Here is a 27,500-nt window from a genome sequence, read left to right as displayed (position 1 = left end):
GAAGTGGATTGTGCCAGGGCTGTCATATAGTGTTCTTATCATAAACAATCTGGTGGTGTCCACATTGGCGTGAGGTGGCAGTGTTAACCTGGTGAACTGTCACGAGTTGAGCAGAGGTACCTGGTCAGGGCAGCACTGGCTGAAGGCAGGGGCATTATATCTGCCACTCCAGAAAGGGGGGGCGGGGCCTTATCATCCTTGAAAAGCAGAGTGGCTTCTTTCCCATTGCAGGCAGCACAAAGGGTGCTATATCATGAAGATGCCTGCTGGAGGGATCCAGATTGTAGTCTGTTGAGACGGATGGAGGGAATGGGGCTGGATCGTCATTGGTTCCTTATGGAGCTGGGGAACACGAGCACTGACGGCTGTACAGGCTTTTATGAGAGATGGCTTTCATGCTCAGTGGCAGAGCAAATCGGGTCTCCTTCAGTGGGAACCGCTGGAAAACTTTTATGTTTGATATATTTGGATAACGAGAATTGTATGTTTCTTTTAACTGTCAAAATAAATGGGGAATCAAAGGTCTAAGGTCTCTCTCTCTCTCTCTCTCTCTCTTTCCTTTCCAGGGCCACAGCCACCCATCGGGGACAGATCATCTTCAAGGACGCTCTGGCTCAGCAGCTCTGTGAGCAAGGAGGTGAGGGGCTCTGCGCGATGTTCTCCAGCCTAGGTGGATTGTGGGGGAGATGAGAAACACCCTCCCTCTGTCCCCTCTCACCCTGCTGGAGAGATTTCTCCTGGGCAGGTGTTTCAAATCCTCACAAAGACCCAGCACACGTACTTTAGGTTAATTCATCACACCGAGGACTAAGATGACCACATGGGTTGAAGTCATTTTGAACTATTGGTAGTCAGAGACCATGTTACCATGGCACCTAGTTTTCACAGACTGCCTCAACACCCATGTCTCTCTAGACCCATGACCTCAGGCATATAAGAGACATAGGTTCAGGTGGCAGGGACTCACAGTGGACATGAACACATGGTCCTTCCCATGATCCTCGAATCAGGGTTACAGCTTTGCGGCATGGCTACGGCTCAGTAATTAGGCCTCCTGGCGGCAGGCCGTTGAAAATACTGGCTGGAAGCACAGCTTACTGTTAACATGACCAGACCTGACTGTGCCACCCTGTGCCAGAGGTCCCTGACCCTGTGTGTGGGGCCCAGAGAAATTCCACCCAGGCCTGATCACAGGTTCAGAAAGAGAGCCAGGCTCTCCAGGCTCTCCAGGGGGGCCTAAAACAGCGGAATGTTGAGCTACGGTTCACCTTGCCGCCGGATGTCTCCGCCCCTGGCCCCCCCAGGACCGCCCCCCCCCTCACAGCCAGACGCGTCTTTGGCAAGAGCTTGGATCGGCTCTCCAGCGAGATGTTCCAGCACTAGACAGGAGGACGGAGAGGGTGATGAGATGGGGAGTGATAGAGCCTGTGAGGAAGTGGGAAAGAGAGGAGTGAGACCGAGAGAGAGAGAGATAGAGTGACAGAGAGCGGAGAGGAAGAAAGCTCAGGGCTGCGCGGCAGTAAATTGCCGGTGTCAGTAATGAGAGCTTGCTCTCCGGCGATGGAGGGATGGAGGGATGGAGGGAGGATGTTAATGAGAAAGTTGAAGGTCATAAATCGACGGCGTGGCAGTAGCGCGGGGAAGATCAAACACCATAAAAAATGTACAGAGGGGGAGAGGAGAACAGGCGGTCGACCTCGTTACTGGCTAATTCCTGGACGACCGGATAATATGTCACTTTCTCATGGCAGAGCCCTGTCAGGAAATTTAAATTACAAATCAGATGGGGATGAGCCATGGGGCCTGTGAGAGAGAGAGAGAGAGAGAGAAAGAGGGAAGGGAGAGGAGAGGAGAGGAGTGGAGGGGAGAGGAGGCATAGAGATGGACTTGACTGTTAAGAGCTCTTTCAACATCAAGCAATTTAGATAAATCTGAACTAGGAAATATGCTATTAAACAAACTCTAAAAAGTCTGAAAAAAGAAGTAAACTAGAACAGAAAAACAAAGATTTACCCAAAAATTCATGAACTGGACTTCTTCTCGCATTGGGTTTCTTTATAGTGTCTGGTTAGATTCCCTTCTTTATTAACAAGACACATTGCCCTCTTTATCACCCACTTGGGTGGAAATTCACGAAGGTTTTTTATTAACTTGTAGAGAGCGTACTCAAGCTGCCGTCTAGCAGCTATCGAGAGAGCAAGAGAGATAGAGATCGAGAGAGAGAGAGAGAGGAGGGGGAGACAGACAGTGATACCGGTATACAGGATACACAGAGGGGTAGGGACAGGTTGGCGACGCTGAGATAAGCTCAGCCTCGCCCTGTGTTTTTATGCAGAGTGCTGCTTACAGTGCCGCTCAACCAGCATCCAGCCATTAAACCCTGGAAAGGGAGACGGGAGCGAGGGAGCGAGCGAGGGAGTGAGAGGGAGGGAGAGAGGGAGTGAGAGGGAGGGAGAGGGGGAGAGCGAGAGGGAGGGAGGGCGAGAGAGCGGAGATGCAGTGCCACGATACAAATCCTAATTCAAATTGGCTTTGGCAGCTTGACAAGCGAACTTGTGTTCCCGAACCACTTATACGTAGATGATGAAAGCTAACAGAATAAATAATTCAGCAGAAGCAAACCCAATCCTTCCCCTTCGTCCCCGACTCAACCCCAAAAACGGATTTGGGGGTGCGAGCGAGCGGGAGGGGTGGGAATTCGATAACCGCAGATGGAAGAGCGGGAGTAGCGTGTGCGGGTTTCTCTGCTGGTCCCAGAGCCCCCCCTGTCCTCACGTCAGTCTGGTTTGTTAGCGGTTAGCGGTAGCGTGCGCGCGCGGATGTTTCTGCATTCAGCGGGGAATTGGGATGAAAGGGAAAGGGGGGAAGATGGAACCCTGCAATGCTGGCAAATTGGCTGATAAATATTTAGTCAGTGGTGGTTTTGCCAAGTCTTTTTTTTTTTTTTTTTCTTCTTCTTCTTCCTGCGGATAGTTAAGCCCTTACTGTTTAATTCATGAGATGTCAGCAGCTGGTGCCAGATTTATGAGGACGAGAAGGAGAAGAAGAAGAAGAAGAAGAAGGGGGGAAAGAAGAATAGAGAGGCCCGCGCTGCTTTCAACCTGGAGGCCTCACAGGGTTAAACAGGAATGCCAATTAGCCGCCCGTTTGATTTTGATCCTAATAACCGCAACCGCTAATGGTTTAGCGGGGACGCCTCCTGGGCGTGTGGGGGAGGGCGCGGCGCGGCGTGGCGTGGAGGGGCGGAGCCGCCATTTTTTTTTTTTTACGACTCCGCATCGGTCACGTCCCGGTGGGAAGCGCGCTGGTTGCGCCTCCCCGCCCGTTAGGCGGGAATTAAAACGCCATCAGTCCTGCGACGCGTCGTCACGCCGTTGACGCGAGCAGAAAGCTCGGCGCATCCATCAACCCCCCCCAACCCCCCCCCACCCCCCACCCCCCAGGAGCGCGTGGAGAACGCAAACTCGAAACGCGATTTAATTGAGCGCCTTGGAGTCGGAAAAAGTCATTTATGTCAAGAGGAACTGCCAGCAGGGTCTCAAATCTCAGATTTGGAGATTGATCTGTTCGCCTTGCAAAGAGACAGCGGACTGATTAAGGACGTCTTGAGACTCTGTCCACATTCCACAAGGCCTTAGAGCGCTATGATATATCTCCACTGTAACTTTTTCTAATGCCTGGATTCAATCAACATTTGTCCTTAAATTTTACTTTCATGTAAATGTGTTTACATCACAAACCACAGTTTGGAAAGTTCATCCGAGTCAAGTTCTGTTTTTAAATAAGAATTGAACAACTTTGTTTAATTATTATCTTCGCTTAAGAATGAGCGTTGATTGCATGTAGGCCTAAATCACTGCAGGGACTTTGGTGTGGTTAAACCATAATAATGAACAAACCGTAATAAGGAACAAACTGTAATAAGAAACAGCTCTGGGCTTTGCCAGCTGCCACATTGTGCAAGGACAACTTTGGGAGAATCATCCTGAGTCAATAAGGGGAAAATATATTCATGGGATGGCTGTTATCAATAAAAAGCACAAATGCAGTACAGGAAGAGAGGTTTCCAAAAAAACTCGCATTGAAATTCCACAAGGGCAAGAGGATGTAGGGGCTCAAGGCACTTCAAAGTTCAAGGCCATAGCGAGAGGCTTTTAAAGACGCTAAGGAAATGAGAAATATCTAAGCGGGGCTGTGATCCGTGGAAAAGAAAAAGGCAGAAGGATAGTGTTTCTAAGTTTGGGAATCAGTGGCGATCAGAAAGAGGATGAATTATAGCGGCACAAATGAGGAGATTAGGGTGAGAGAAAGAGAGAGAGAGAGCAGCTCAGTCTTCCGCAAGGATTGGAACAGGGAGAGAGAGAAGGGGGGGAATGAGGGGAGGGGAGGAGAAGAGAGCAGGGGAAAGAGGATGAGGGGGTGTCGAACCATCGCCGACTCAAAATCTGGGAGTGCCTCTTCCATAACACTGCTTCTCCGTAAGAAAGTATGTGGGGGGGGGGGGGGGCTTAAGCAGGGAGAGGCTGAGGCAGAGCAGGTAATGGGCAGCTTTTTTTAGGTGTGTGTGTACTCGAGTGTCTGAAGCAGCAGAAGTTTGAGAGGCTTTGGTTCTTCAGCAGGAGTTTGTGCCACAGTTGGTATTTTTGGTGCGTGTGGGGAAAAACCCCCCAGTGTATCAAACGCACAGGTAGTGCGGTTACAGTACAGGGAGGAGGACTAGCTTCAAACGTCCCTCGCTGGCTCCAGACTTCCTGTGACAGCAGTGCCTGCCTCTCCCCCGCCCCCCCCCCCGCCCCCCGCTCTCTGCCCAATTAGGCTTTGAGCACGGCTCTGCTCGCCCCGCTGCCGTTTCCGAGCAGCCGGACCTTCCGCCCGTTGCGTGTTTGTTTTTCCCCCCGCTGTCTGTGTGCGCCGGCGGGGTCGGGGCTGTGGAACGAAATGACAAATGAGAAAATGTTTTTCCACTTTCCATCGCGCCCCGGCGAGGGGAAAAAAAGTGCTGAGCGGCCACATCGCGCCCGTGGAGCGGGAGACGGGCGCGGGGTGCGGGGCGCTGGGCGCGGGGCGCGGGGCGCTGGGCGCGGGGCGCGGGGTACGGACGGTAGAGGAGGCCTCTGGCGGGGAGCGCGGAGGCGGGATGGGAGGAGGCGTGGGGGTGGCGGTGAGGGGGGGGGGGGGGGGGGGCGGCAGTACATCACAGGCCCTCCCCTGACAGGACGCTCAAAATGCTCCTCTCAGTCGCGCGCCGCCAGACCCTTTAATTTCCAGCGGCGCTATAAATCAGGCCCTTTATGGGCGCCGGTGGCTCCACAGGCCCGCGGATGGATTATTAAATTCACACATAACTCACGTGAGCTACGGTCCCTCAGGGGGAGATCAGAAGGGACCCGATGGGCTCCTTGCTCCGTGTGACAATTGTCCATCCTTCATCTCCCGGGAACCTTGAAAACCTCCCTCAGCCCCCTCTCAGTGTATCTATCCCGCGTAGATTTACTCTCCCCGGCTGCTTATCTCCCCTCGCGGGCGGCGCGGGCCGCCTCCGCCAGCGCTGGGCCGTGATTGATGCGGTGGGAGTGGCCCGGCTGAGATCACCCGCCGCTCCGATTGGCTCGGAGCGCCGGTGAGTGTGCTCCAGAAATCTCTTTGCCGGAGATTTATGGAGTCCTTCGGCAATGTGTCGTCGTGGCGATGCTCCCCCATTTTAGACAGTCATTACCTTGGACTACCATCTTCCCCTGACTGCATACACACAATCCCGCACGCACACACACACACACACACACACACACACACACGCACACGCACAAACACACACACACACACACACACACACACACGCACACACACACACAGACACACACGCACACACACGCACAAACACACGCACGAACACACACACTCGCATGTATTTGTGTGTGTCAGACAATTGAAGGTCACTTGACTAACTGTGGGTGGTATCTAGATTGCCTTTTTTTTTCTTTCTCATCATCGGTTTACGTAACTCTGGTAACCCTAACCCACATAGCTCCCTGCTATCGGCCTTGATAAAGAGTTCAAGGGAGATGTGGTGGAGGCCATCAGTGAAAATACCGGAGAAGGGGAGAGAAAGAAAAGATTAGTGCCACAGATGGAAAAGAGGAAGGGGATGAGATTTGGAATGACTTGTGCCCTTCGTGCTTTGTGTGAAGATGTCTTGAGCCTGCCGAATCTCGCCCTCATTTAGTTTAGGAAGCTCAAACCCCCACTGTGCCCAGCCCTCTCCGAGTTTGGGGAGGGTTTAGAGGGGGACGGGCCGTTGAGCGCTGAGTGTGAGCCCTGGGCCGGGAGATACAGGCATTAACGGAGATCAGGCTCTAATAGTGGAAGCGGTAATTGAAGTATTTAAGTAAGTGAGAGGGATTAGGCAAAACTGCTATGAGTGTGTGACTGTCTGCACTCTCTGAATTAGGCAGAGAGAGAGAGAGAGAGAGACAGAGAGAGAGAGAGCGGAGGGTAGGAGGAGCAGGAGAAAGACTGAAGGAGAATAAAAGAATGAAAGTGCCAGTGGAGAGATGAAAGTACCAAAAGGGAGAAGCTGTAGTTGAAGCCGTTTTTTGGAGCCTTAGTGGAATTACTGACCTCCAACTGCTTTCCCGCAACCAGAGAACATAAACATCTAGAGAGAGGGTGTTGGGAGGGGGCAGCCAAAATAACATGACAATATTTAAGGGTGCTACTGTAGTAGATGAGGTTTTGGACAGATGGATTAGCATAAGATCAATAAAATGTTTTTATTCTGTGTTTATTCTGTATTTATTTCTATTTGGCCCTAGGACCTTGTCACTGAATAGAGTTGCAGTCATTACATGTTTCCTGAAATGAAAATGAGGGCCACCCTCACTTATGTGAAAAACAGTAAATGGGTCATTAAAGATGGTAAAGGGAATGCACTTCACTTTAATCATACAAAATATTAAATATTTGTCAGAAATAATGATAAAAACCCTGACAGGCAGGGTTGTTCTGTTGTTGTTCTGCACACGTCCTCACTGTTGTTTGGGCTCTTAGGTTTGCGACATCCTTGAATTTGATTTACCTTCAGCCTGAAAGTGTAAATCTAATCCGTAGGAGAGGGATACACAAACCCGCCTGTCTTTTCTGCCTCAGAATTAATTCATTAATTAATGTCCATTCACCTGGTGTCCCAAGTCTAAGCCTGAGTTAGTCGCTGATTACTGAAGATCTCACGGGCCAGATCTGAGTATCCCCATGGTAGGGTCTGGGGGGAAGGGTTCAGGGGTCGGCTTGCATCTCAAAATTCTAATTAACATTCATTTAAATTCTCGTTCATCTTCGTTAGGGAGGTCCCCCGTGAATAGCAGAAGTAAGTTTTGATTGGGAAACACTTGTTACCCACTTGTTACTGAGGGGTTGCGGCTTAAAAAGTCTGCAAAGACGGCCTGCTCAGGAGCCTTGTCGGCGTTATCTTACCGGGCACTTTTCTGAGCTCCCGTAAAAGTTGGCTCCGAAGTTTGAAATGAGGTGATGCGTTATCGCGGCCCCTGCTAATCAGGTGCAGGGGCTCCTCCTGGAGAGGTGCTGTAGATTACCCCCCCTTTTTAGAAGAGTTCAGCCCTAATTAAGGAGCCCTCAATCCTTGGCTTGAGTCTGAGGACTTGGAGAAATCGGGCTGGGATGGTGAATTAGGGAGTCGAGAGATTTTGTCCAAGAAGTGTAGGAACTTAAACCTGTTTTTAGGAATTCAGCTTCTGGTAGATTTTGGTGGGGGTTATACCCCTCAGAAGCTTAGAATGGATTATAAAACATGAGGGTGGGTGTCTTTGTGTGTGTGTGTGTGTGTGTGTGTGTGCTTGTGCATGCCTATGTGTGCATAGCATAAGCACATATCCGTGTGTGTGTGTGAGCATGAGTGTCTGTGTTTTCATGTCAGTGCGCGGTTATTTGAGTGAGTGTGTGTGTCTGTGTGTGCATAGCATGAGCACATATCCGTGTATCGGTGTTTTCATGTCAGTGTGTGGTTATTTGAGTGAGTGTGTGTGAGAGACAGATGTAAGTGCGTGTATCTAAGTGCGTGTGTCTGTGTGTGCGCGCTCTCGTCCGTGGCCTGCCTCCCAGGGGAGATGAATGGAGGAAAGAGAAAGAGAGTGAGTCTTAGCGCTGGGTGGAGATTAAGGAAAGCCCGTTTGTGAGGGCAGCGGGGCCAGCAGGGAGGATGGGGGTTAATTGCTGGTCGCCCGTTAATCAAGGTGGAGCGGGAGCCCATTATGGAGGGGAATTACCGTCAGAACAGACGCCTGCGCTGGGAGTTTATCAGCTGTTAGCAAGGGAGAGAGGCAGGGGAGCAGTCTGCCTCACTCAACTTTCAGTTTCCTCTTCAGGTTGTTTCAGGAAACCTCCCTTACGCGTGCTCTTACAGTCTGTCGCACATACAAACACACATGCACACACACTCACACACACTCACACACCACTTACACACAAATACAAACACATACATACACTCACACACACTCACACACCACTTACACACAAATACAAACACACATACATACACTCACACACACTCACACACCACTTACACACAAATACAAACACACATACATACACTCACACACACTCACACACCACTTACACACAAATACAAACACACATACTTTTATGTTTCTGTTCTTTCCAGCTTCACATCACTTGGATTCCAGAACTCTGTGTGTGTGTGTGTGTGTGTGAGAGAGAGAGTGTGTGTGTGTATGTGTGTGCGTGTGTGTGTGTGTGATAGAGAGAGTGTGTGTGTGTGTGTATGTGTGTGCATGTCAGTGGGTGTGTGCATGTGTGCGCGTGTGTGTATGTGTGCATTCCCTGTCAGCTCAGCTAATATGGCTCCTCTGTGTTTTTTAGCTCCCACTGAGTCCCCTCTCAGGCCCAGTCTGGGTGAGTAGCTCGTTTGTTCTGGCGCTGCTCCGCCAGCAGGACTTGGCTGTTGTGGAGCACATTATCGCTGCTCACTCTCTCTTTCTCTCCCCCGACTCTGTAATCACATCACTCTTTCTTTTATCTCGTCTCCTTCGCTTTACCCCCGCCTGCATCAATCCTTCCCCCCGTGTCCTTCCAACATCTGTTTCATTCTTCTCTCTTCTTCTCTGTCCCTGTCCTGTGAACATTCTCCTCTTTTCTTCTCTGTCCCTGTCCTGTGAACATTCTCCTCTCTTCTTCTCTGTCCCTGTCCTGTGAACATTCTCCTCTCTTCTTCTCTGTCCCTGTCCTGTGAACATTCTCCTCTTTTCTTCTCTGTCCCTGTCCTGTGAACATTCTCGCTCTCTCTGTGCTCCTGCCGTATAGCCGAGGTTCACGGGACTCACGTTATCCTCCGAGACGACTTCGACTCCAACCAGCAGGGGGAGCTGGACCCCAGTATCTGGTGGGTTGCAAAACAGCAGATGTTTATGTTTGTGGTTTGTTTTTTTTTTTATTGACTAATGTGTTCATAAATGACTCATGAATGACTATGCCACAGCTCATGTTAACCTCTCTTTCAACTCTCTCTTTTCTTCCCTTCGCACGTTCTTATCTCCCTCACCACTTCTTATCTCCTTCTCTTCTCTCCGGGCCCTCCTCCTCTCCCGCTCTCTGCGTGTTCAGGTCCGAGTGCAGCAACTGTGAGGTGGGAGAGCAGTGTGGGGTCCTGATTCACGGTCGGTCGGTGACCTTCTGCGAGCCATTTGGACAGAGAGAGCTGGTAACTGTCACCTTGCGCTGCGAGCTGTCGCCCTGGCAACACCGTTAGTGAGGCATATGCGCGCTGCGGTTTATCTAGCCGCTATCCTCCGCGCTACCGCTCTGACTGCTGAGGTGGTGATGACGGGATGCCAGCAAACAGCTGAGAAGTGTGTCTGATTCTGTTTACTCTGATGTCATGAGCGTTAGCAATGCCCGGCATCATTAGTGACTGCTCTGGAGCAGCTGGAAGGCAACAGAAAACACACACATGCACACACACACCAACACATGCGTGCGCACACTCACACATGCACGCACACGTGTGCGTAGTACTGTGTGATGACTTACTGTAGCACACAGGCATTTGAAACCAAGTTGACTTGCTGTGAATGAGACAAGACAGAGAAAATGAAGTGTGCTCTAACCCCTGTGACCTGCTGACCTGTGACCTCTAACCCTTCAGACCACCCTGCCTCTCAACACCAGCACAGCCTCTGTCCTGCAGTTTGCCCTGGGTGAGTAAAGAGAACAGTCTTAGTATTACACAACCCCCCAACACCCATCTCCACACCCAGAGGCACCCGCTCTTTATGCCTCTTTATGGCTATCCTTGGGGCCTGGAGACTTACTGTCACGGAGGCCCGTCCCTTGAATTTATACCTTCAACTCATTCTCATTCTGCAGTTGTAATTACTGAGCTGCAGTAGCTGAAGCAGTCTCCATGACTGGGACGCACTTCCTGGTTTAGTCTTCCTTTATCGTTCCCCTGGTAACGCCGTAAACTCGCCAGGCTTTGTCGCGCTGTGGTTTACAAGCGCGAGTCACCTTCAGACGCAACAGTTCTTACCCAGAAGGCGTAGATAAACACCGCCACACGTATTACGACAAGTTATTCTGCATGTCAGAGACAAATTATGTGGCGCTTTCATTTTTTTATATACCCCATAATATCCATCTGTGTAATCCCATCAGAGCAGTAGCTGTTTAAATTCACCTCTAGCAGCTGTGCACGCAGACGACTGAGGGATGGAGAAAGAGAGAGACTGTGTGAGTGTGTGTGCGTGTGTGTGTGTGAGAGAGTTTGTGTGTGTGTGTTCATATATATATATACATGTACTGTACATCTGTGGGGGTTTTTTTAGGTCATAAATAGAAGATGTGAGTAAGGTCAGAGGTCACTGAGGGTCAGGTGCATGTTTGTATCCCCCCCGCCCCCCTCAGAGAGTCCCTGCGGGACGGAGATTGGGGAGAGGTACACCAGAGAGGTCTGCGCTCATGAATAGGCCATGTTGCTGTCTCCATTAGTGACCCCTGACCCCCAGGCGCCCTACCCCCCCAGGCCCACTTCCCTGCCCCCCCCCGGTGGAGGGTGAGAGGGGCACTCTAAAGCTGGGCATATGCAGTCCTCAGCACTTTCTCTCGCCCCCACCGTAATGCTGCTCAGAACAGCTCAGCTGCCCGTTTGCTGCTCTTTCTTGGCCGTGACACCATTCAGACATCGTTTCTACATCATTTGGAGGGAAGGACTTAGCGACGGGCTGCCTCCAGTCCCAGAGGGCAGGAGTGGATCATAGCTGGGCCAACGGAGGAAATTGAATTGATGAAAAAAAGCTGACACATTAACACTTCTAAGCAGTCTGAGTCCCTCTCTCTTCCACAGTCTGTTTCATGTTAAAGCACAGCCTTGTGAAGCCATGAAGTATGAAGTATCTCCTCTCTTCTACGCTCCTTTGTCAACCTCCTGTCTGTTCGTCCGTCTGTCTGTCCGTCAGGTTCCGGCTCTTGTCGCTTCAGTTACTCGGACCCGTGCATCAACGTTGCCTTCAGTCTGAACGGCTCGGACGAGTGGACCACCCTGGAGAAGATCAGGTTTCTCTTCCCCGTCCATCCCTCCTTTCCCTCCCGTTCCCTTGTTTGTTATTGCTCTCTATCATCTCTCTCGCTGTCTCTCTCTCTCTCTCCTGTCATCCGCACGCCGAGATCCGTCCCCCTGTCTCTCCATCTGTCACCAACACTTCCTCCTCCTCCTCTCTCTCTCTCTCTCTCTCTCCTCCCTTTCTCTTTCTCACACCTCCCCAATTCTGACACATCATGTCATTTCACACATCTCTCTGCATCTCTGTCTCTGCTTCTCTCTCTCTCTCTCTGTGCATTTCTATCCATGTTTTTCTCTTTTCATCTCTCTTTGCATCTCTCTCTGCATCTCTCTCACTCTCTCACTCACTCTGCATCTCTCTCTCTCATTCTCTCACTCTCTGCATCTTTCCTCCCTCTTGTCTGTCTCTGCTTCTCTCTCTCTCTCTCTCTCTCTCTCTCTCTCTCCTTTTCTCTGCATCTCTCTCTCAGCACTAGGATTCATAGACTCAGGCATGAAAAGTCTAGAAGCTGAAGCTGTTTGACAGTGATGTGACTGTTATAGACGGCACCTCTCTGACTCCAGCTGCTGTTGTGTGTGTGTGTGTGTGTGTGACAGAGCCCCCTCCAACAGCACCACGGTGGTGCATCTCCTCCCCCTGCCCCTCCCGTCCCGGGGCGAGGGGGTGCGCCTGCGCTGGGCCCAGGAGCCCGTGATGGGGCCCGAGGGGTACGAGTCCTGCTGGAGCCTGGACAACGTGCTCCTGGCCAACACGGCGCACCGGCCCCCGCTGCTGGAGGACAGCCTGGACCCTCCGGACACGGCTAACTGGCTCTTCTTCCCCGGGGCCACCGTCAAGGTAGCCCCCCCCCCCCCCCCCACACACACACACAGGCCTGTATCAGGTCGTTACGCTTAGCCTAGCATTTAACGCCGCCAATGAGAGATAAACAGTGCGGAGAAAAACAGGCAGTTCAGTGCATCGACTGAATTCACCTTCAAATAAACACTTGGGATTCTGCACTCATTCATGCAATGTAATTCTGTGGAAACAATAATAATGGGAAGTACTCAAGGGACTTAGTAGAGTGCTTAGAGACAGCAACTGCATTCCTTATGCATTCCTACAATCGCATATGCAGTCGCATATCAGATTCAGTGTAAGATTGGATACGGTACATCTACTGTAAAATAATGATATATATATACTAAAATGAACACACACACATATGTATGTATATATAGTATTTTAAGATGTGGGAAATTGTTGAAACCAATTGGGTGTAGGATCATTCATGATTTCTTTGTGTCCATAATGTTGACCATCTCTTCTCACCAGCACGCCTGTCAGTCAGAGGGCAACGCCCTGTATTTCCATGGAAACGAGATGTCGGGCCATAGCTTCGCCTCCACACGAGACATCGACCTGCACCGCGAGGAGGGGCGCAGCTACTGGGAGGAAGAGTTCGAGAGCCCCCCCTCGGGGTGAGTAACAGTGAAGTCATTGCGGGGGCGCATGACAACCCGAGCCCTTTTTTGTGCTGATGACATCAGCTGTGGTGCTCCTAGCTCTTTTAGGATCTGTCACAAATGTTGCGATCAGCCAATTAAAATGCGGGAACTGGAACTCTGGTGCGCTGTTGGCTGATAAATGGAGGCCCTTGGTGTTGTGTCCGAGTGTGTGAATGCCTTCCATGTGCTGGAGAGCCCTTACGGAGCATGCTCCTGGGGTACTGGGGAAGCTCTCCATGGTGCTGAAATCCTCACAGTGTGAATTTCTCCCAGGCCATCGCTTGCAGTCCGGGGCCTATCTCAGTGAAGGCAGCCACTGAATTCTGGCAGTGTGGCTACCAGATATGCCTATCACTGTGCCCCATGTGACACAGTGGCCATGTCACAGTGCTCTGTGTGACACAGTGGCCATGTCACAGTGCTCTGTGTGACACAGTGGCCATGTCACAGTGCTCTGTATGACACAGTGGCCATGTCACAGTGCTCTGTGTGTCACAGTGGCCATGTCACAGTGCTCTGTGTGACACAGTGGCCATGTCACAGTGCTCTGTGTGACACAGTGGCCATGTCACAGTGCTCTGTGTGACACAGTGGCCATGTCACAGTGCTCTGTGTGACACAGTGGCCATGTCACAGTGCTCTGTGTGACACAGTGGCCATGTCACAGTGCTCTGTGCGACACAGTGGCCATGTCACAGTGCTCTGTGTGACACAGTGGCCGTGTCACAGTGCACTGTGCTCACACAACAAACAGACCTATTCACACACACGCGCACAAATATAGTCACAAGCAAATACACACACACACACACACGCACACACACACACACACACACACACGCACACACACACACACACACACACTCACACACACACACACACACACACGCACACACACACACACACACACACTCACACACACACACACACACACACGCACACACACACACACTCACACACACACACACACACACACTCACACACACACACACACACACACACACACACACACCCACGCAACAGGCAGGGAGAGCTGGAGCCGGTAATGAGCGAGCGCTAGTGTGAGTAGCAGGCAGCCCAGCAGCAGGTGGATGACAGGACGGTGTGTGGCTGCTTAATGAGAACAGCACAGAGAGACCGCAGATCTGAGCATCACACTAGGGTGTCAGTAGTCACATGACTCCGGGAAAGGAGTTTCGGGCCCTGGGCAGGAGAGACGAGGCCCCCACCGCACTTAACTTAGCTAATATGATGAGGACTTCCAGGCAGGTGTCACCGGCAGCTTGGGGTGCATTAATGAGAGGGAGAGAGGAAGAGAGCAGCTTCCTTATAACAGTCCTTCCGCACCCGCATGCGTGTGCACTGCCTCTGCCTCACTCGCTCTGCTAATGAGAGGAGAACACACAGGTGGATTTACAACACCCCCCCCCTCCTCCTCCCTGCGATTTAACTGTGAAGACAGCTGCACCCAGGAGCTCCGCGGGCTTAATGGGGACATTCGGAGGAGCACCATTCGGGGCCGCTGCATTCTGGGAAAAGGGGGTTTTTTTGTGCTGCGGGGCCACCGGGAGCCCCGTGTCTCACGCTGCTGTCAGCCCTAATGAGGCCCTCCTCCTCCCCCGCGCCTCCCGGTCCCCCCCGCCTCCCGGTCTCCCCCGTCCTGTAATCTCATTCAGAGCCGCTCAGGGAAGCGAGCGTTTTAAGAGGCACGGAGCCGCGGAAGAGCCCGCCTTCGTTCGCAGGGTGAAGGAATGTGTCCTCCTGCTACAGCGTGTGCGGGGATATGTGTGTGGGGATTTGTGTGTAGGGATTTGTGTGTGCGGATATGTGTGCGGGGATATGTGTGCGCCCTGCTCCTGGGTCGTTATGGAAATGGATGCATCCATCTCTGTTACTCAACAGAAGTGTCAAGGGATTTGTCCATCATACAACTCTCATATAATCTCTCTCTCTCACACTCCCTCTTTCTCTATGCCTCTCTCTCTCTCTCTGTCTCTTCCTCTATGCCTGTCTCTCTCTCTCCCCAGCTGGGACATAGAGGGGGCCGTGTACGGGACACAGTGCGGGGAGGTGGAGTCGGGCCTGGCGTTGGTGTTTCTGCGGGACGGGGAGAGGAAGGTGTGCACCCCCTACCTGGACACCACGTCCTACGGCAACCTGCGCTTCCACTTCTCCATGGGTACGCTCAGACGCCTCCCCGCCCCCCTCCCGAATCTTCTGTTACCGTGATGCCACAGGACTGACTGACTGTGCGTTGTGTTGTGTGGGACAGGTGGGGGACAGTGTGACCCTGGAGAGTCCCACGAAAATGACGTCATCCTCTTCGGTCGGTCAGAGGGGCGGAGAGAGCACGTCCTATTGGACACCCTGCCTTACTCCTCCTACAGGGTAAAAGCTCTGAGAGGGCACTGAAGTCTACTGTGCACTATGAATTACAACACACCCTTTACTGAACATGGCACAGCACTGAGCACTGAGATCTACTGCGCTTTAACAGCACTCCCCTCACCTAATCTTCCTTCCATATCCCTGTCCACTTTACCCTCCTTTCCCTCTTCCCATCATCTTTCTCCGCTCCTCCCTCTCTCGTCTTTCTCCTCTCTTTCTCCCTTCCTCCCTCTCTTGTCTTTCTCCTCTCTTTCTCCGCTCCTCCCTCTCTCTCCCCCTCAGACCCCTGCGGTGGTGTCGGTGGCGCTGCCCACCGAGCTGCAGACCCCGGTGACCCAGTTCTGTCTGGAGCAGCGTGCCCACGCCGGTGCCAACCGGCACGTCTGGGTGCTGGACTTCATGCAGCTGCTGCCCGTGGTGCCTGGCACGTACACGCACGTGGCGCAGTTCTCCATCAACCTGGGCTGCGGGTCCTACCAGCCCGCCAACAGGTGCAGCTCCTGCCCACGCGCACATCCTCAGCGCCGTGCATTATAATTTACCTCAGACAAGCACATAAATCAACAGCCTTCTCATTTGCTTCCTGATTGGTGACGTGTCTCGAATACACAGGACGCTGCAGAGAGCTTTCATAGCTTCTCCAGATGCTTCGTTGCCTTATTTGCTTGTCGTTTGTTCTTGTGTTATGTTCCGGGTGGTTGCTTTTAAAGGGTAAATTGCTGTCTGTCTTCTCTCTGCCCGCGTTGCCAGTGTGAATCTGGAGTTCTCCACCAATCACGGCCGCTCCTGGTCCCTCCTGCACACGGAGTGTCTCCCCGAGCTGTGCGCCGGGCCGCACCTCCCCCACAGCACCGTCTACTCCTCCGAAAACTACAGCGGGTCAGTCCGGCCGGGCCGCTGGTCTCCGGGTCCGCGCGGGCGCGACGGGGCAGAACCTCGACGCCTCTGCGCTGTGTTCCACTGACAGACCCGTCATTCCTGCGTGTTTTTGTCGCCCCCTGCAGGTGGACCAGGATATCCATTCCCTTGCCCAACGCGGCGCTGACGGAGAGCACCCGATTCCGCTGGAAACAGACCGGCCTGGGCCCCGGCAACATGTGGGCCATCGACAACGGTGAGAACACGACACCTCCGTTTTTCGTTATGAGGCTGTTCTCTCCTCTCTTTGAACTTTGAGCATTAGTACACAAAACGCCTTTCACTGCTCCACTGTCTGTCTACTGATGATTCACAGAGAGAGAAAGACACAGCACACAGTATAAATTTCCAGCATTGATGTAGAGCCACGTAAAAGGGAAATGATTCTGACACCGTGCGTCCGTCTGTCTGTCCTGTCTCGCAGTGTACATCGGTCCGTCCTGCCTGCGCTTCTGCTCGGGGAGAGGACACTGCACCCGCACCGGCTGCAAGTACGTGGAGCTGTCAGTCACCCACCTCATCAGCAGTAAACTGATCAAACCGGGCTAACCTTCACCTTGAAGCTAATTCCCATCAGGGCTCACTGTAAATCTTACCCCCCCCCCACCACCACCTTTCCTCTAACCCCATCCATCTCTCCCTCTCTCTCTCCCACTCTCTCACCTTCACTCTGTCTCCACTTATCTCTGACCTCTCTCTTTTTGACCCTTTTATTCTTTCCGAATGTTTGGTTTGTCAAAGAAACCGTTAGTGTATTTGTAGAACATGAGTATTATGATGCAATATCTTTTCAGAGTTTTTACATTTTTCATGTTTTTCCCCTTTTTAACTTCCCGGTGCAATTGACACTTAAATTAATGAATACGTTTTTTTTTTTATTGTTTTTTTTTAAAGATAAATTAGTACGTTTTTTCTGGGTTCATGAGTGGTTCTAGGTGCAGTTGTACCCTATGAAGCAGAATAGAGTGGATGCTAGTACCGGCTGACGGACATGCGGTTCTGTCCAATCGGTGCAGGCGATTGCAGTGATGGGCGGGACTTGCTTGTGCTGATATAAAGGGGCCCCCAGCAGTCAGACCCTGTTCTTCGGCCCTCAGGTGCGACCCGGGCTTCAGCGGGCCGGCGTGCGAGCTGGCGTCGCAGACCTTCCCCGCCTTCCTGTCGGAGGGCTTCTCCAGCGCGCGCCTCTCGTCCTATCACAGCTTCTCCTCGCTGCGCGGCGCCGAGGTCAGCTTCGGCTGCGGCGTGCTGGCCAGCGGCAAGGCCCTGGTGTTCAACCGCGACAGCCGCCGCCACCTGGTCACCGCCTCCCTGGACAGCTCGCAGGCCAGGTAAGCGCCCCGGGCCGCCGGGCCGCCGGGCCGCCCGGGGGCGAGGGGGAGAACGCGCTCCGGGACGCGCCGAGAGTCACGCTAGCAACACGCTAGCAACACGCTAGCAACACGCTGAGGCGCTTGTTGTTGATCCAGGGACCACTCAGGCTCAAATGCATCTTTCATAGGTTTAAAAGGGTTATATTTTAGGAAATGGCTTTATATCTTCCCAAATAAGTATATAGTCATTGCATATGAAATCTGACCAGGGACTCCCTGCATTATCTTGTGGACCCCCCGTTGAAAACCCAGGGCTTAGAAAATACCGACACATGGACAGAAGAACACAGTAACTCTAGCCTGGATTCAATTAACATTTTTCCTTAACATTGGATTAAATATGAAAGCAAGTTTTTTTTTCCTCTTTTCCCCTTTGGTGAGTTCATTTTGGTGTTTGTTGAACTCCCCAAGCTGCTCGTCTGGGAAAAAAAAGAACAAATGTTTGCATTCAGTTGTGAGTAAGGACGAGGTTCAGGGCAGATGTTGAGTGAATCCAGGCCACTGAGTCATAAACACGCTGGGATGCTTTAGAGAAACTAATGAGCGCGTTGGGGGGGGCTAGCTTATCGTGCTAAAGCGCTAGCTCTCAGCACAGCGACGCATGCCAAGGTCCAGGACATCCTGTCCGCAGCCGTGCCAGGAGATGACAGCGTAAGGTCGTCCATTACGGGACCCTGGGGGGAAGGCAGTCCCCACCTCAGAGCGCTGTAGAAACTCTGACGGGCGTGGAGTCTGCCTGCGCCCCTTACCTTATTTGCCCTGTTGTCTCCAGCACTGCTGGAGAGCAGATTGGAGAAAGAAGCAGAAACTAGCCAGAAACTACCCACGTGCGTTAGAGAGAACACGCTCGGCCAGACTGAAAAAAAAAACCACATTGATTTCAATTTCAGGATTCAATTAATCTGTACACCGAGTTAATTAATTAAATAAATGAGTGAAGACTCAAAGACAAAGGCACCGGGATAGAGGCGCAGTAAGACACAGGGAAAGGGGACGCACAAAGACTCAGGGGGGGCGGGGCACTTCAGGGGACGTCTGGGAGACGGAGGAACACGCAGCGGCTCTGCAGGGCCAGTTTCTCCAGCAGGTCCCGCTCGCCGATCCCCGGACTGTGATAAGGCGCGGTGCGTTCTCCACAGCGCATCAGGAGCCATTATGGCTCCGTCTCTCCGCTCTGCGGGGCCAGCAGGTCCTGCTCGCCGATCCCCGGGCCGTGATAAGGCGCGGTGCGTTCTCCACAGCGCATCAGGAGCCATTATGGCTCTGTCTCACTACTCTGCGGGGCCAGCAGGTCCCGCTCGCCGATCCCCGGACTGTGATAAGGCGCGGTGCGTTCTCCACAGCGCATCAGGAGCCATTATGGCTCCGTCTCACTGCTCTGCGGGGCCAGCAGGTCCCGCTCGCCGATCCCCGGACTGTGATAAGGCGCGGTGCGTTCTCCACAGCGCATCAGGAGCCATTATGGCTCCGTCTCTCCGCTCTGCGGGGCAGATTGATTCCCATGGTGCTCTGCTCTCTCCCGCTCTCTCCCGCTCCCTCCGTTTCCGGAAGGGGAGATGGATGGCGACTGCGGGGCGAGCCGCTGATGAGGAGAGATGAAGGGAGGGAGAGAGGGATGGAGAAAGCGAGCGGGAGATGGCATCGGCGTTAGATTGATGGTGCCTGGCGTGGCTCCCTGCGTGCCACCTGACGCCCGTATTTAATATCGGTTTCCTTCCTGATTGAGTAAACACCTGCTGGAGGAAGGAAACTGCGCTGGTGATTAAAACCTGGAGCCAAGGACAAGGAAGAGTTGTTGTGTCCTCAGATCGGTTCCAGTCCTCTCGCTTAGACGGGATCATTTATATCTGTTTACTCAGCTGTCAAATTACAGCAATTATGGCGCGTCTATTCCGAACACCAACTGAATTTTAAAAATTTTCCTCCCTATTCCTCGTTATTTATTGTTGTTTGTTTTGTGTCCCTCTCCTTCCCTCCCTCTCGCGGTTTCTCCCTCCTGCTCTCCCTCCCCTTCACCATCCCCTCCTTCTGTCTTCTTCCTCCCCTTGCTCCCTCGCTCCCTGTTCCTCCTCTCCCCTCCTCGCTCAGATATCTCCAGTTTACCCTGCGGCTGGGCAGTCGCAGCACTCTGAGCTCCTGCCCTGCTCCTGACCAGCCAGGAGAGGGCGTCCTACTGCACTACTCCTCTGACAACGGCATCACCTGGACCCTGCTGCAGCACTACTCCTACCAGGGCTTCCACGAGCCCAGGTACAGCTCATGCTGAACACATACACACGCACACACACACACACACATCCACGCACGCACTCATGCTGAGCGCACTCACACACACTCATAGGTAAACACACACACACACACACACTTTTCAGGCATTTTGAATAATAAACACTAATCTGTGCATGGCCATGTGTTAGTATTTGAACCCACACAGGCAAGCAGTGCACACATGGGCAATGTCCCCACACAGTCTGTGTATGTGTGTGTGTGTGTGTGTGTGTGTGCATGTGTGTCTGTGTATACGTGTGTGTGTGTGTTTCCTGTGTATGTGTGTCTCTTAACTGAGACGTAAGGACCTCTCACACATCCTCTCTGATAGGGGAATAATCTTCTGGGACTTGTTGAGTCATTTGCTGCTGTCTGTCTCTCTAATGAAGACAAACAGCTCTGTGGCCACACAGAGAACACCAGGGGAGCGCAGGGATTGGGTCAGGGGCTGGCCGAGAGCCCTGCTGGGGAGGGACAGGGGAGGGGCCAGGTGGGGGCGTCTGGAGGGCACTGCTTTGGGGGGGTAGAGAGGGGCTTTGGGGAGGGGGGGGTGGGAGGAAGAGGGCATTGTTTTGGGTGGGAGGGAGGAAGATTGTAGGGGTCTGGAGAGCACTGTACTGGTGTAGAGAGAGGGTTAGGGCGAGGTCAGGTGCCGGGGTTTGATTGGAGGATTGTAAGAGTGTGGAGAGCAGTGTGTTGGGAATGGTGGGGGGTAGAGTTACAGAACCGGCTGTGATTGTGTGGGTTATTCAACACCTCCAGCTTCAGTCTCTGCCCAGGGACTGCGTGACTCATACCAGCTGGGCTGTTGGGATCATTATACATGCTCATATACACAGACACACACACGTGCACACACTCACATACACACACAGGCTCATACACACACACTAAATACACATGCGCGCGTACGCGCACACACGCACACAAGAGCTTATGCGTGCACGCACATAAATGCACACACAGGCACCCAAACACACACAGGCACTCACATACACACAGGCACCCAAACACACACACTCACACACACACACACACACACACACACCGACACTCACATACACACACACACACACACACACACACACAGACACTCACACACACACACACACACACACAGACACTCACAGACAGACACACACACACACACACAGGCACTCACATACACACAGGCACCCAAACACACACACTCACACACACACACACCGACACTCACATACACACACACACACACACACACACACAGACACTCACATACACACACACACACAGACACTCACACACACACACACACACACAGACACTCACAGACACACACACACACACACACACACACACAGGAAGATGTACAGTCTCCCCTGATGCCCCCTCTCCTCTCACCCCCGTCAGGATTGTCTCTGTGGAGCTGCCCCCAGGTGCCCGTAAGTTTGGGGTGCAGTTCCGCTGGTGGCAGCCCTACCACTCTGGGCGGGGTCAGGACGTGTGGGCGCTGGACGAGATCACCATGACCTCCGTGCTCTTCAACACCATCAGCCTGGACTTCAGCAACGTGCTGGACGTCACCCAGAGTCTGGGGTTCTACCTGGGCCACGTTCAGCCCTACTGCGAACATGACTGGACTCTCAGGTACGTCCTGACTGCAGGACCTGAAACACACACACACTCACACGCACGCATACACACACACACACACACACCATATGTATATACTCACACACACATGCATATTGCTGTGTACCATTGGCTTTCTTCAGTTGAGACCCAAACTGACAGTCTGGAGAGAGAACATAGCCACTGTTAGAAGTGAAGAAAGACAGGACTCATTCTCTCTCTCTCTGGTGGGAATGATGAGCTGTGCTTGTTGAGTTATGCTCTTTTATATTGCTGCCCAGCTGCAGATGTACCGCAGAGCTTCTGGATTTAAGCGTCTCGCTGTGGGGAAGAGCAGCATTTAAAGCTGTTGCAGCTGCTCAGTTCACATTTACATACAGGCATTTAGCAGATGCTCTTACCCAGAGTGACGTGTACTGTTTAAATCTGTTACGTACACTCCCTGCATACAGCTGGGTGTTTACTGAAGCGGTTATGAGTGCAATGGCTGTGCCCCACCTGGGAATCAAACCCGCAGCATCTCAGTCCAGTTCCCGAAACCCTGCGTTTTAGATCCTGTGTCCCAGAGCCTGAATGTCTATCCCGCTCTCTCTCAGTTTCTCCGGGGAGCCCAGCCCGGGCTCCAGCCTGCGCTACGTGGAGACGCAGTCCATGCAGATCGGGGCCTCCTACACCCTGCAGTTCTCCCTGGTGATGGGGTGCGGCCGGGACCCCTCCCCGCACATCGACACGCAGGTGCGCCTGGAGTTCTCCACCAACCACGGGCTCACCTGGCACCTGGTGAAGGAGGTAAGGCCTTTCTGCGCCGCCGCCCTCCCGAATCTACCTGCAGACTAGCCGTTATTATCCAGGGTGACTTACATACTGCAGTTTTAATACTTTCTTTATGGCCTTCTTTTTTCTTTTGAGCAGCTGGATGTTGAACAGCTAAAACGATACAGTCGTAATGTGGAAATGAAGTTCGGTTGGGATTATACAACATCTTGCCTTGCTGTGTTGTGCTGCACTGTGCTGATGTACCCTGTGTTTGCTGTGTTTGATGTGCGCGTGCCTCCCTGCTGTGTGGTTCAGGCCTGTCTGCCTGGGATGCCCAGCTGCCCAGAGTTCACTGCGGCCAGCGTGTACCACCCCTCTGAGTTCAGCAGCTGGAGGAGGATTACCCTGCCCCTGCCGCACAAGACCTGGTGGGTAGCATGCACACACACGCACACGCACACACACACACACACACCCACACACACTCACGCACACACACACCCTTGCACACACGCTTGTACTCACACAGATGCACACACACTCACCCATACGCACAGACACACACACATGCACATACACACACACACATGCACATACAAATACAGCACATGTGTACGCATGTACACACACACAAGAAATCTGTATGCACATGCATGCATGCATGTACATAAAATATGCACATACAAACAGCACACTCTGAACCTCTCCCTACAGCAGGCATCCACTCCTGCACAGGACCTATGCACAGGGCAGCACACCCTTCTCTCCATAGCTGTCAGCCCCTGCCCCTGCCCCACGCAGACTCCGGCCATTCAGACAGCTCTCCATTCCCGTCTCCACACTAAATCTCAGAGGGCACACTGACCTACAGGACAGCCTCATTTCTCTTTTGCCCCCGTCCCAGCCCCCCTCCACGGTGTTAAATAAAGGTGTCCTAATCTATTTCCCTCCCTGATGGGACGTGAATGAAGATTAAAGATTCCTCGGCACCTCTCTCTGTGATGAAGGGGTTAAAGGTCACCCTGCAATTGCGCTCTCGATCACTGAAGCAGGAAACAGCCCCCGTCCCTGTGCCCCCCCCCCACCCTGCCCCCCCCCCGGGCCCCCCGTAACCGTGGCTGCATTTCCCGGTCACGCCCCGTTGCATCTCTTCATCACCGCGGCGCATGCAGGGGCATGCTCCGAAACGCACGCGGGGCCAGGTGACCATCGCTCACCTCCGCGCGGCGCAGCACATTAGCTTCACGGCGCAGCACGTTAGCTTCACGGCGCGGGCGCGCTCCGACTGAGAGGCACACCGGCGGCCCGTGTCACTAGACCCTCTGGAGACCCGTGTGGGGATGTCTCCCCCTAGGGGGTGGAAGAATTATTACACTGTCCTGTGCTGGAGACTAGACCGCCCACCTCTAAATTCTCATTTGACCCTGAGGTGATTTATATGACCCTGAAACAGGCATATAATGCATAGCAAATTCTGTATTTCACATGTGCTATAAATTATAGATCAGGTTAATAGGCCACAGTGTTTGAGGTCTGTAGTCCTGCAGGTTTTCCTGCTCACTAGTTCACTGGCTAACCTCTGTCAGAACTAGTGAGTGGGGTGAAATTGATTCGGTCAGAATGAACATTTGTAGAATCAGGGGGTGAAGTGGCCGCCTAGAATGAAAGACCTCTGGGGGTCAGAGTTCTATAGCAAAGAGTCAATTGAATATTTCCACAGGCGTTCGGTTTGCATTGTCATAGTTTGGGACCTGTTGCTTTGCTTTGCGTTGAACTCGTCTCTGATTCGATTGGCTGCGCTGTCTGCAGGTCCAGCGCCACGCGCTTCAGGTGGATCCAGAACTACTACGGCGAGCAGGACGAGTGGGCGCTGGATGACATCTACATCGGGCAGCAGTGCCCGGGCATGTGCCACGGCCACGGCTGGTGTGACCACGGCCACTGCAGGTCAGTCTGGGAGCAGTATGAACGCTCTCACACACACAGGCGCATACACACACACACACACACATACTGTATAAGCACACACACACACACACACATACTGTATAAGCACACACACACACATACACACACACACATACATACTGTATAAGCACACACACACACATACTGTATAAACACACTGAGTTAGTGTGGAACATACCGTTTCATTAGTTTGAGTAGTATTCCATTGATCTGGTATCAGTGAGTACAGGTTTATGAGTGAGTGTTTGGTTTATGGGTCAGGCATGTATATCCCTGCTGTACACTCTGACTACACCAGGCCATTGATTCAATCCGACCATTTAAAAAAAAGTTCTGTCTCCTTATAAATCACCCTTCCTGCTCTCTTTGTACCTCTCTCTGTCTGTTTCTGTACTCCCTCTCTCTCTTCCTCTCTCTCTCTTCCTCAGGTGTGATGATGGGTTCTCAGGCCCAGACTGCCAGCCTTCCACCTCATTGTCCTCCGGCGTCCTCTCGGACTTCGAGTCCCAGAGTTCACTGCTCAACACATGGCTGGAGGTGATTGGTGGAGAGGTGGTGATGCCTGACCAGGGATGTGGAGTTGTCTCATCAGGGTCTTCACTCTACTTCAGCAAGGTACAGAACCTCTCACCCTGTCCTCCTGATAAGCCTACTTGCTGTACCCTGTACTGCATTAGTAGATTTACTATAAAAATAATTAGTAGACACTATAAAATCTACTAAATTTCTATTATTGCCTGTGTGTGCGTGTGACTCTGTATTTGTGTGGTGACAGGCTGGCCTGAGGCAGCTGGTGAGCAGGGACCTTGACACGGAGTGGGCGGAGTTTGTGCAGTTCTACCTGCGTGTTGGCGGAGACTGGGCGGAGTGTAACCACGCCGACAGCCGGGAGGAGGGAGTGCTCCTTCAGTACAGCAACGATGGCGGCATCAGCTGGGGGCTCATTGCTGAGATGTACTTCACAGACTTCACCAAGCCTCGGTGAGAGAGGGAGGGAGGGAGGAAGTGAGTGAGTGAGTGAGGGAGGGAGGGATGGAGGGAGTGAGTGAGTGAGGTGCAGGAAGGGAGAGGAAAGTTCTTCAGCTGATCATTAGACAAAAGGAATGAGGAACTCAGGTCATCTGAAGCTGTGAATTAGTGGTGCTTTTACCTGGCCCTCAAGGCCAGCAGCACAGTTGGTTGTCTTGTCATTTTATCACATAAACGATCATCAAACAGAAAAGCCTAGCTGTGTTTTTTTTACAGTGCCATTGTTCTGGATGCATGTGTACCCCATTCAGTAACATACAGAGCACCTTGTGACTGACCTGCCCCCCTCTGGCAGGTTTGTGCATTACGAGCTGCCCCTGGCCTCCAAGACCCCCTGCACCCGCTTCCGCTGGTGGCAGCCCCTCCACTCCGGAGACGGCTATGACCAGTGGGCCATCGATGACATCATCATCCTCTCCGAGAGGGAGAAGCACATCATACCCATCGCCAACCCCACCCTTCCCCAGGTGAGACTCGACCCCACCCTTCCCCAGGTGAGACTCAACCCCACCCTTCCCTAATTTGAGACAGGTACAGATCTCTTACCCCCCATCACTCCTTCCTCCTCAGAACTTTTATGAGAAGCCGGCATTCGACTACCCCCTGAATCAGATGAGTGTGTGGCTGATGTTGGGGAACGAGGGCATGGAGGAGAGGAACGACAGCTTCTGTGCCCCCACACCCTCTGCCATGGTGTTTGGGCGCTCTGATGGAGACAGGGTGGCGGTGACCCGGGACCTGGCCCTCCGCCCTGGCTACACCCTCCAGTTTAAGGTACCAGGAGTCATCTGAACGATTAGGGTCTTTAATTTACTTTAATACTGTTGATCTCAAGGGTCAAATAGAAAACAATATAAAATATCATTCAATATAATAAAAATTACACAAAAAGTACAGGTGTTTTAGATCTGCAGAAAAAAGTTTTGGAATGAAAGTAACTCATTAACACGTTCTGGAATATTCCATATGGGTTTTAAAATTCATCATTTTAATCCTCAGATATGGCTGCGTTATCTCTGATGAGCCACAGTCAGCCAGATGAGTTCTGATTGGTCCTTGTTATCTCCTGTCACTCTCTCGGCCCCTCCCCCCAGCTGAACATTGGCTGTGAGTCTCAGTTCAGCGCCTCGGCCCCAGTGCTGCTGCAGTACTCCCACGATGCCGGGCGCACCTGGGCGCTGGTGCGGGAGGGCTGTTACCCGGGCTCGCCAGGAGGGGGCGGCTGTGAGGGCAGCGGGCGGGAGCTGCGGGAGCCCACCGTCTACAACACCGGAGACTACGAGCGCTGGAGCAGGGTCACCGTGGTGATACCGCGCAGCGTGGCCGCCAGGTACCGCCGACGTGCGCACGCACACGCACACGCAGACGCTCATGCAGACGCAGACACACGCGCTCACTCACATGCACATGCACGCGCAGACGCAGACAAATGCGCAGACGCACACGCAAGTGAATGTCGACTCTGATGAGGTCACTGTCTGGCATAGTCTGCATGCTGTCTGCAATAAAAGCTGAAAATCTGTGTGCTCCAGACTGATTCCTTTACCTGAGTTATTATACCTCTCTGCTGTCAAAGATCTTTAATCATCAAGGAAATGAGCATTCCTTCCTGAGGATGCACTTTCATTAGCTTCAGATTTACTGTTTCGACATAAAATGAAATTCCCTCTCTCCATCTCTCATTCTCTTTGACACTCCCTCTCTCTTTGTCTCTGTCTCTCTTTCTCTTTCTTTCTCTCTCCTTCTCTCTCTTAATCTCTTTTTCTCTCTCTCATTCTCTCTCTTAATCTCTTTCTCCCCCCCCCCCCCCCTCGCTCCCTCAGTAAGACGCGGTTCCGCTGGTTCCAGGAGAGCAGTATGTACCGGGACGCCCCAGCCTTTGCCCTGGATGGGGTGTACATCTCAGAGCCCTGTCCCAACCACTGCGGGGGACACGGGGACTGCATCTCAGGGGTCTGCTTCTGCGACATGGGCTACACAGGTACCGCTCTGGGACAGGGTGGGGTGGGGTTTGGGTGGGGAGGGGGTGAATGGGTGAAGGGGTGGGGTGGGGTTCGGGTGATGGGGTGGCACTGCACTGCACTGAGAGAGACTGGACTAAAAGTGTG

General features: G+C 52.6%; 1 protein-coding gene across 3 annotated transcripts in view; it reads left to right on the top strand.

Moving 5' to 3' along the window:
- The window catches only part of reln (reelin), a 130,282-nt gene that overhangs the window by 73,635 nt on the left and 29,147 nt on the right, over positions 1-27,500 (top strand). For all 3 annotated transcript variants that reach the window (XM_035426422.1, XM_035426421.1, XM_035426420.1), the window contains exons 4-29: positions 567-637; positions 8,896-8,928; positions 9,337-9,415; positions 9,637-9,733; positions 10,178-10,229; positions 11,487-11,583; positions 12,188-12,428; positions 12,909-13,054; positions 15,109-15,260; positions 15,354-15,469; positions 15,752-15,960; positions 16,220-16,348; positions 16,474-16,583; positions 16,812-16,878; positions 17,485-17,718; positions 19,849-20,010; positions 21,418-21,654; positions 22,236-22,428; positions 22,711-22,823; positions 24,205-24,342; positions 24,792-24,978; positions 25,139-25,344; positions 25,688-25,859; positions 25,963-26,166; positions 26,487-26,722; positions 27,216-27,373. In XM_035426422.1, coding sequence (XP_035282313.1) covers positions 567-637; positions 8,896-8,928; positions 9,337-9,415; positions 9,637-9,733; positions 10,178-10,229; positions 11,487-11,583; positions 12,188-12,428; positions 12,909-13,054; positions 15,109-15,260; positions 15,354-15,469; positions 15,752-15,960; positions 16,220-16,348; positions 16,474-16,583; positions 16,812-16,878; positions 17,485-17,718; positions 19,849-20,010; positions 21,418-21,654; positions 22,236-22,428; positions 22,711-22,823; positions 24,205-24,342; positions 24,792-24,978; positions 25,139-25,344; positions 25,688-25,859; positions 25,963-26,166; positions 26,487-26,722; positions 27,216-27,373 — 3,839 coding nt within the window. The remainder of the gene's footprint in view (positions 1-566; positions 638-8,895; positions 8,929-9,336; positions 9,416-9,636; positions 9,734-10,177; positions 10,230-11,486; positions 11,584-12,187; positions 12,429-12,908; positions 13,055-15,108; positions 15,261-15,353; positions 15,470-15,751; positions 15,961-16,219; positions 16,349-16,473; positions 16,584-16,811; positions 16,879-17,484; positions 17,719-19,848; positions 20,011-21,417; positions 21,655-22,235; positions 22,429-22,710; positions 22,824-24,204; positions 24,343-24,791; positions 24,979-25,138; positions 25,345-25,687; positions 25,860-25,962; positions 26,167-26,486; positions 26,723-27,215; positions 27,374-27,500) is intronic.

The sequence above is a fragment of the Anguilla anguilla genome, chromosome 7, assembly GCF_013347855.1.
Source record: "Anguilla anguilla isolate fAngAng1 chromosome 7, fAngAng1.pri, whole genome shotgun sequence".
Lineage (NCBI taxonomy): Eukaryota > Metazoa > Chordata > Actinopteri > Anguilliformes > Anguillidae > Anguilla > Anguilla anguilla.
This window is presented reverse-complemented; position numbering and strand designations above follow the sequence as displayed.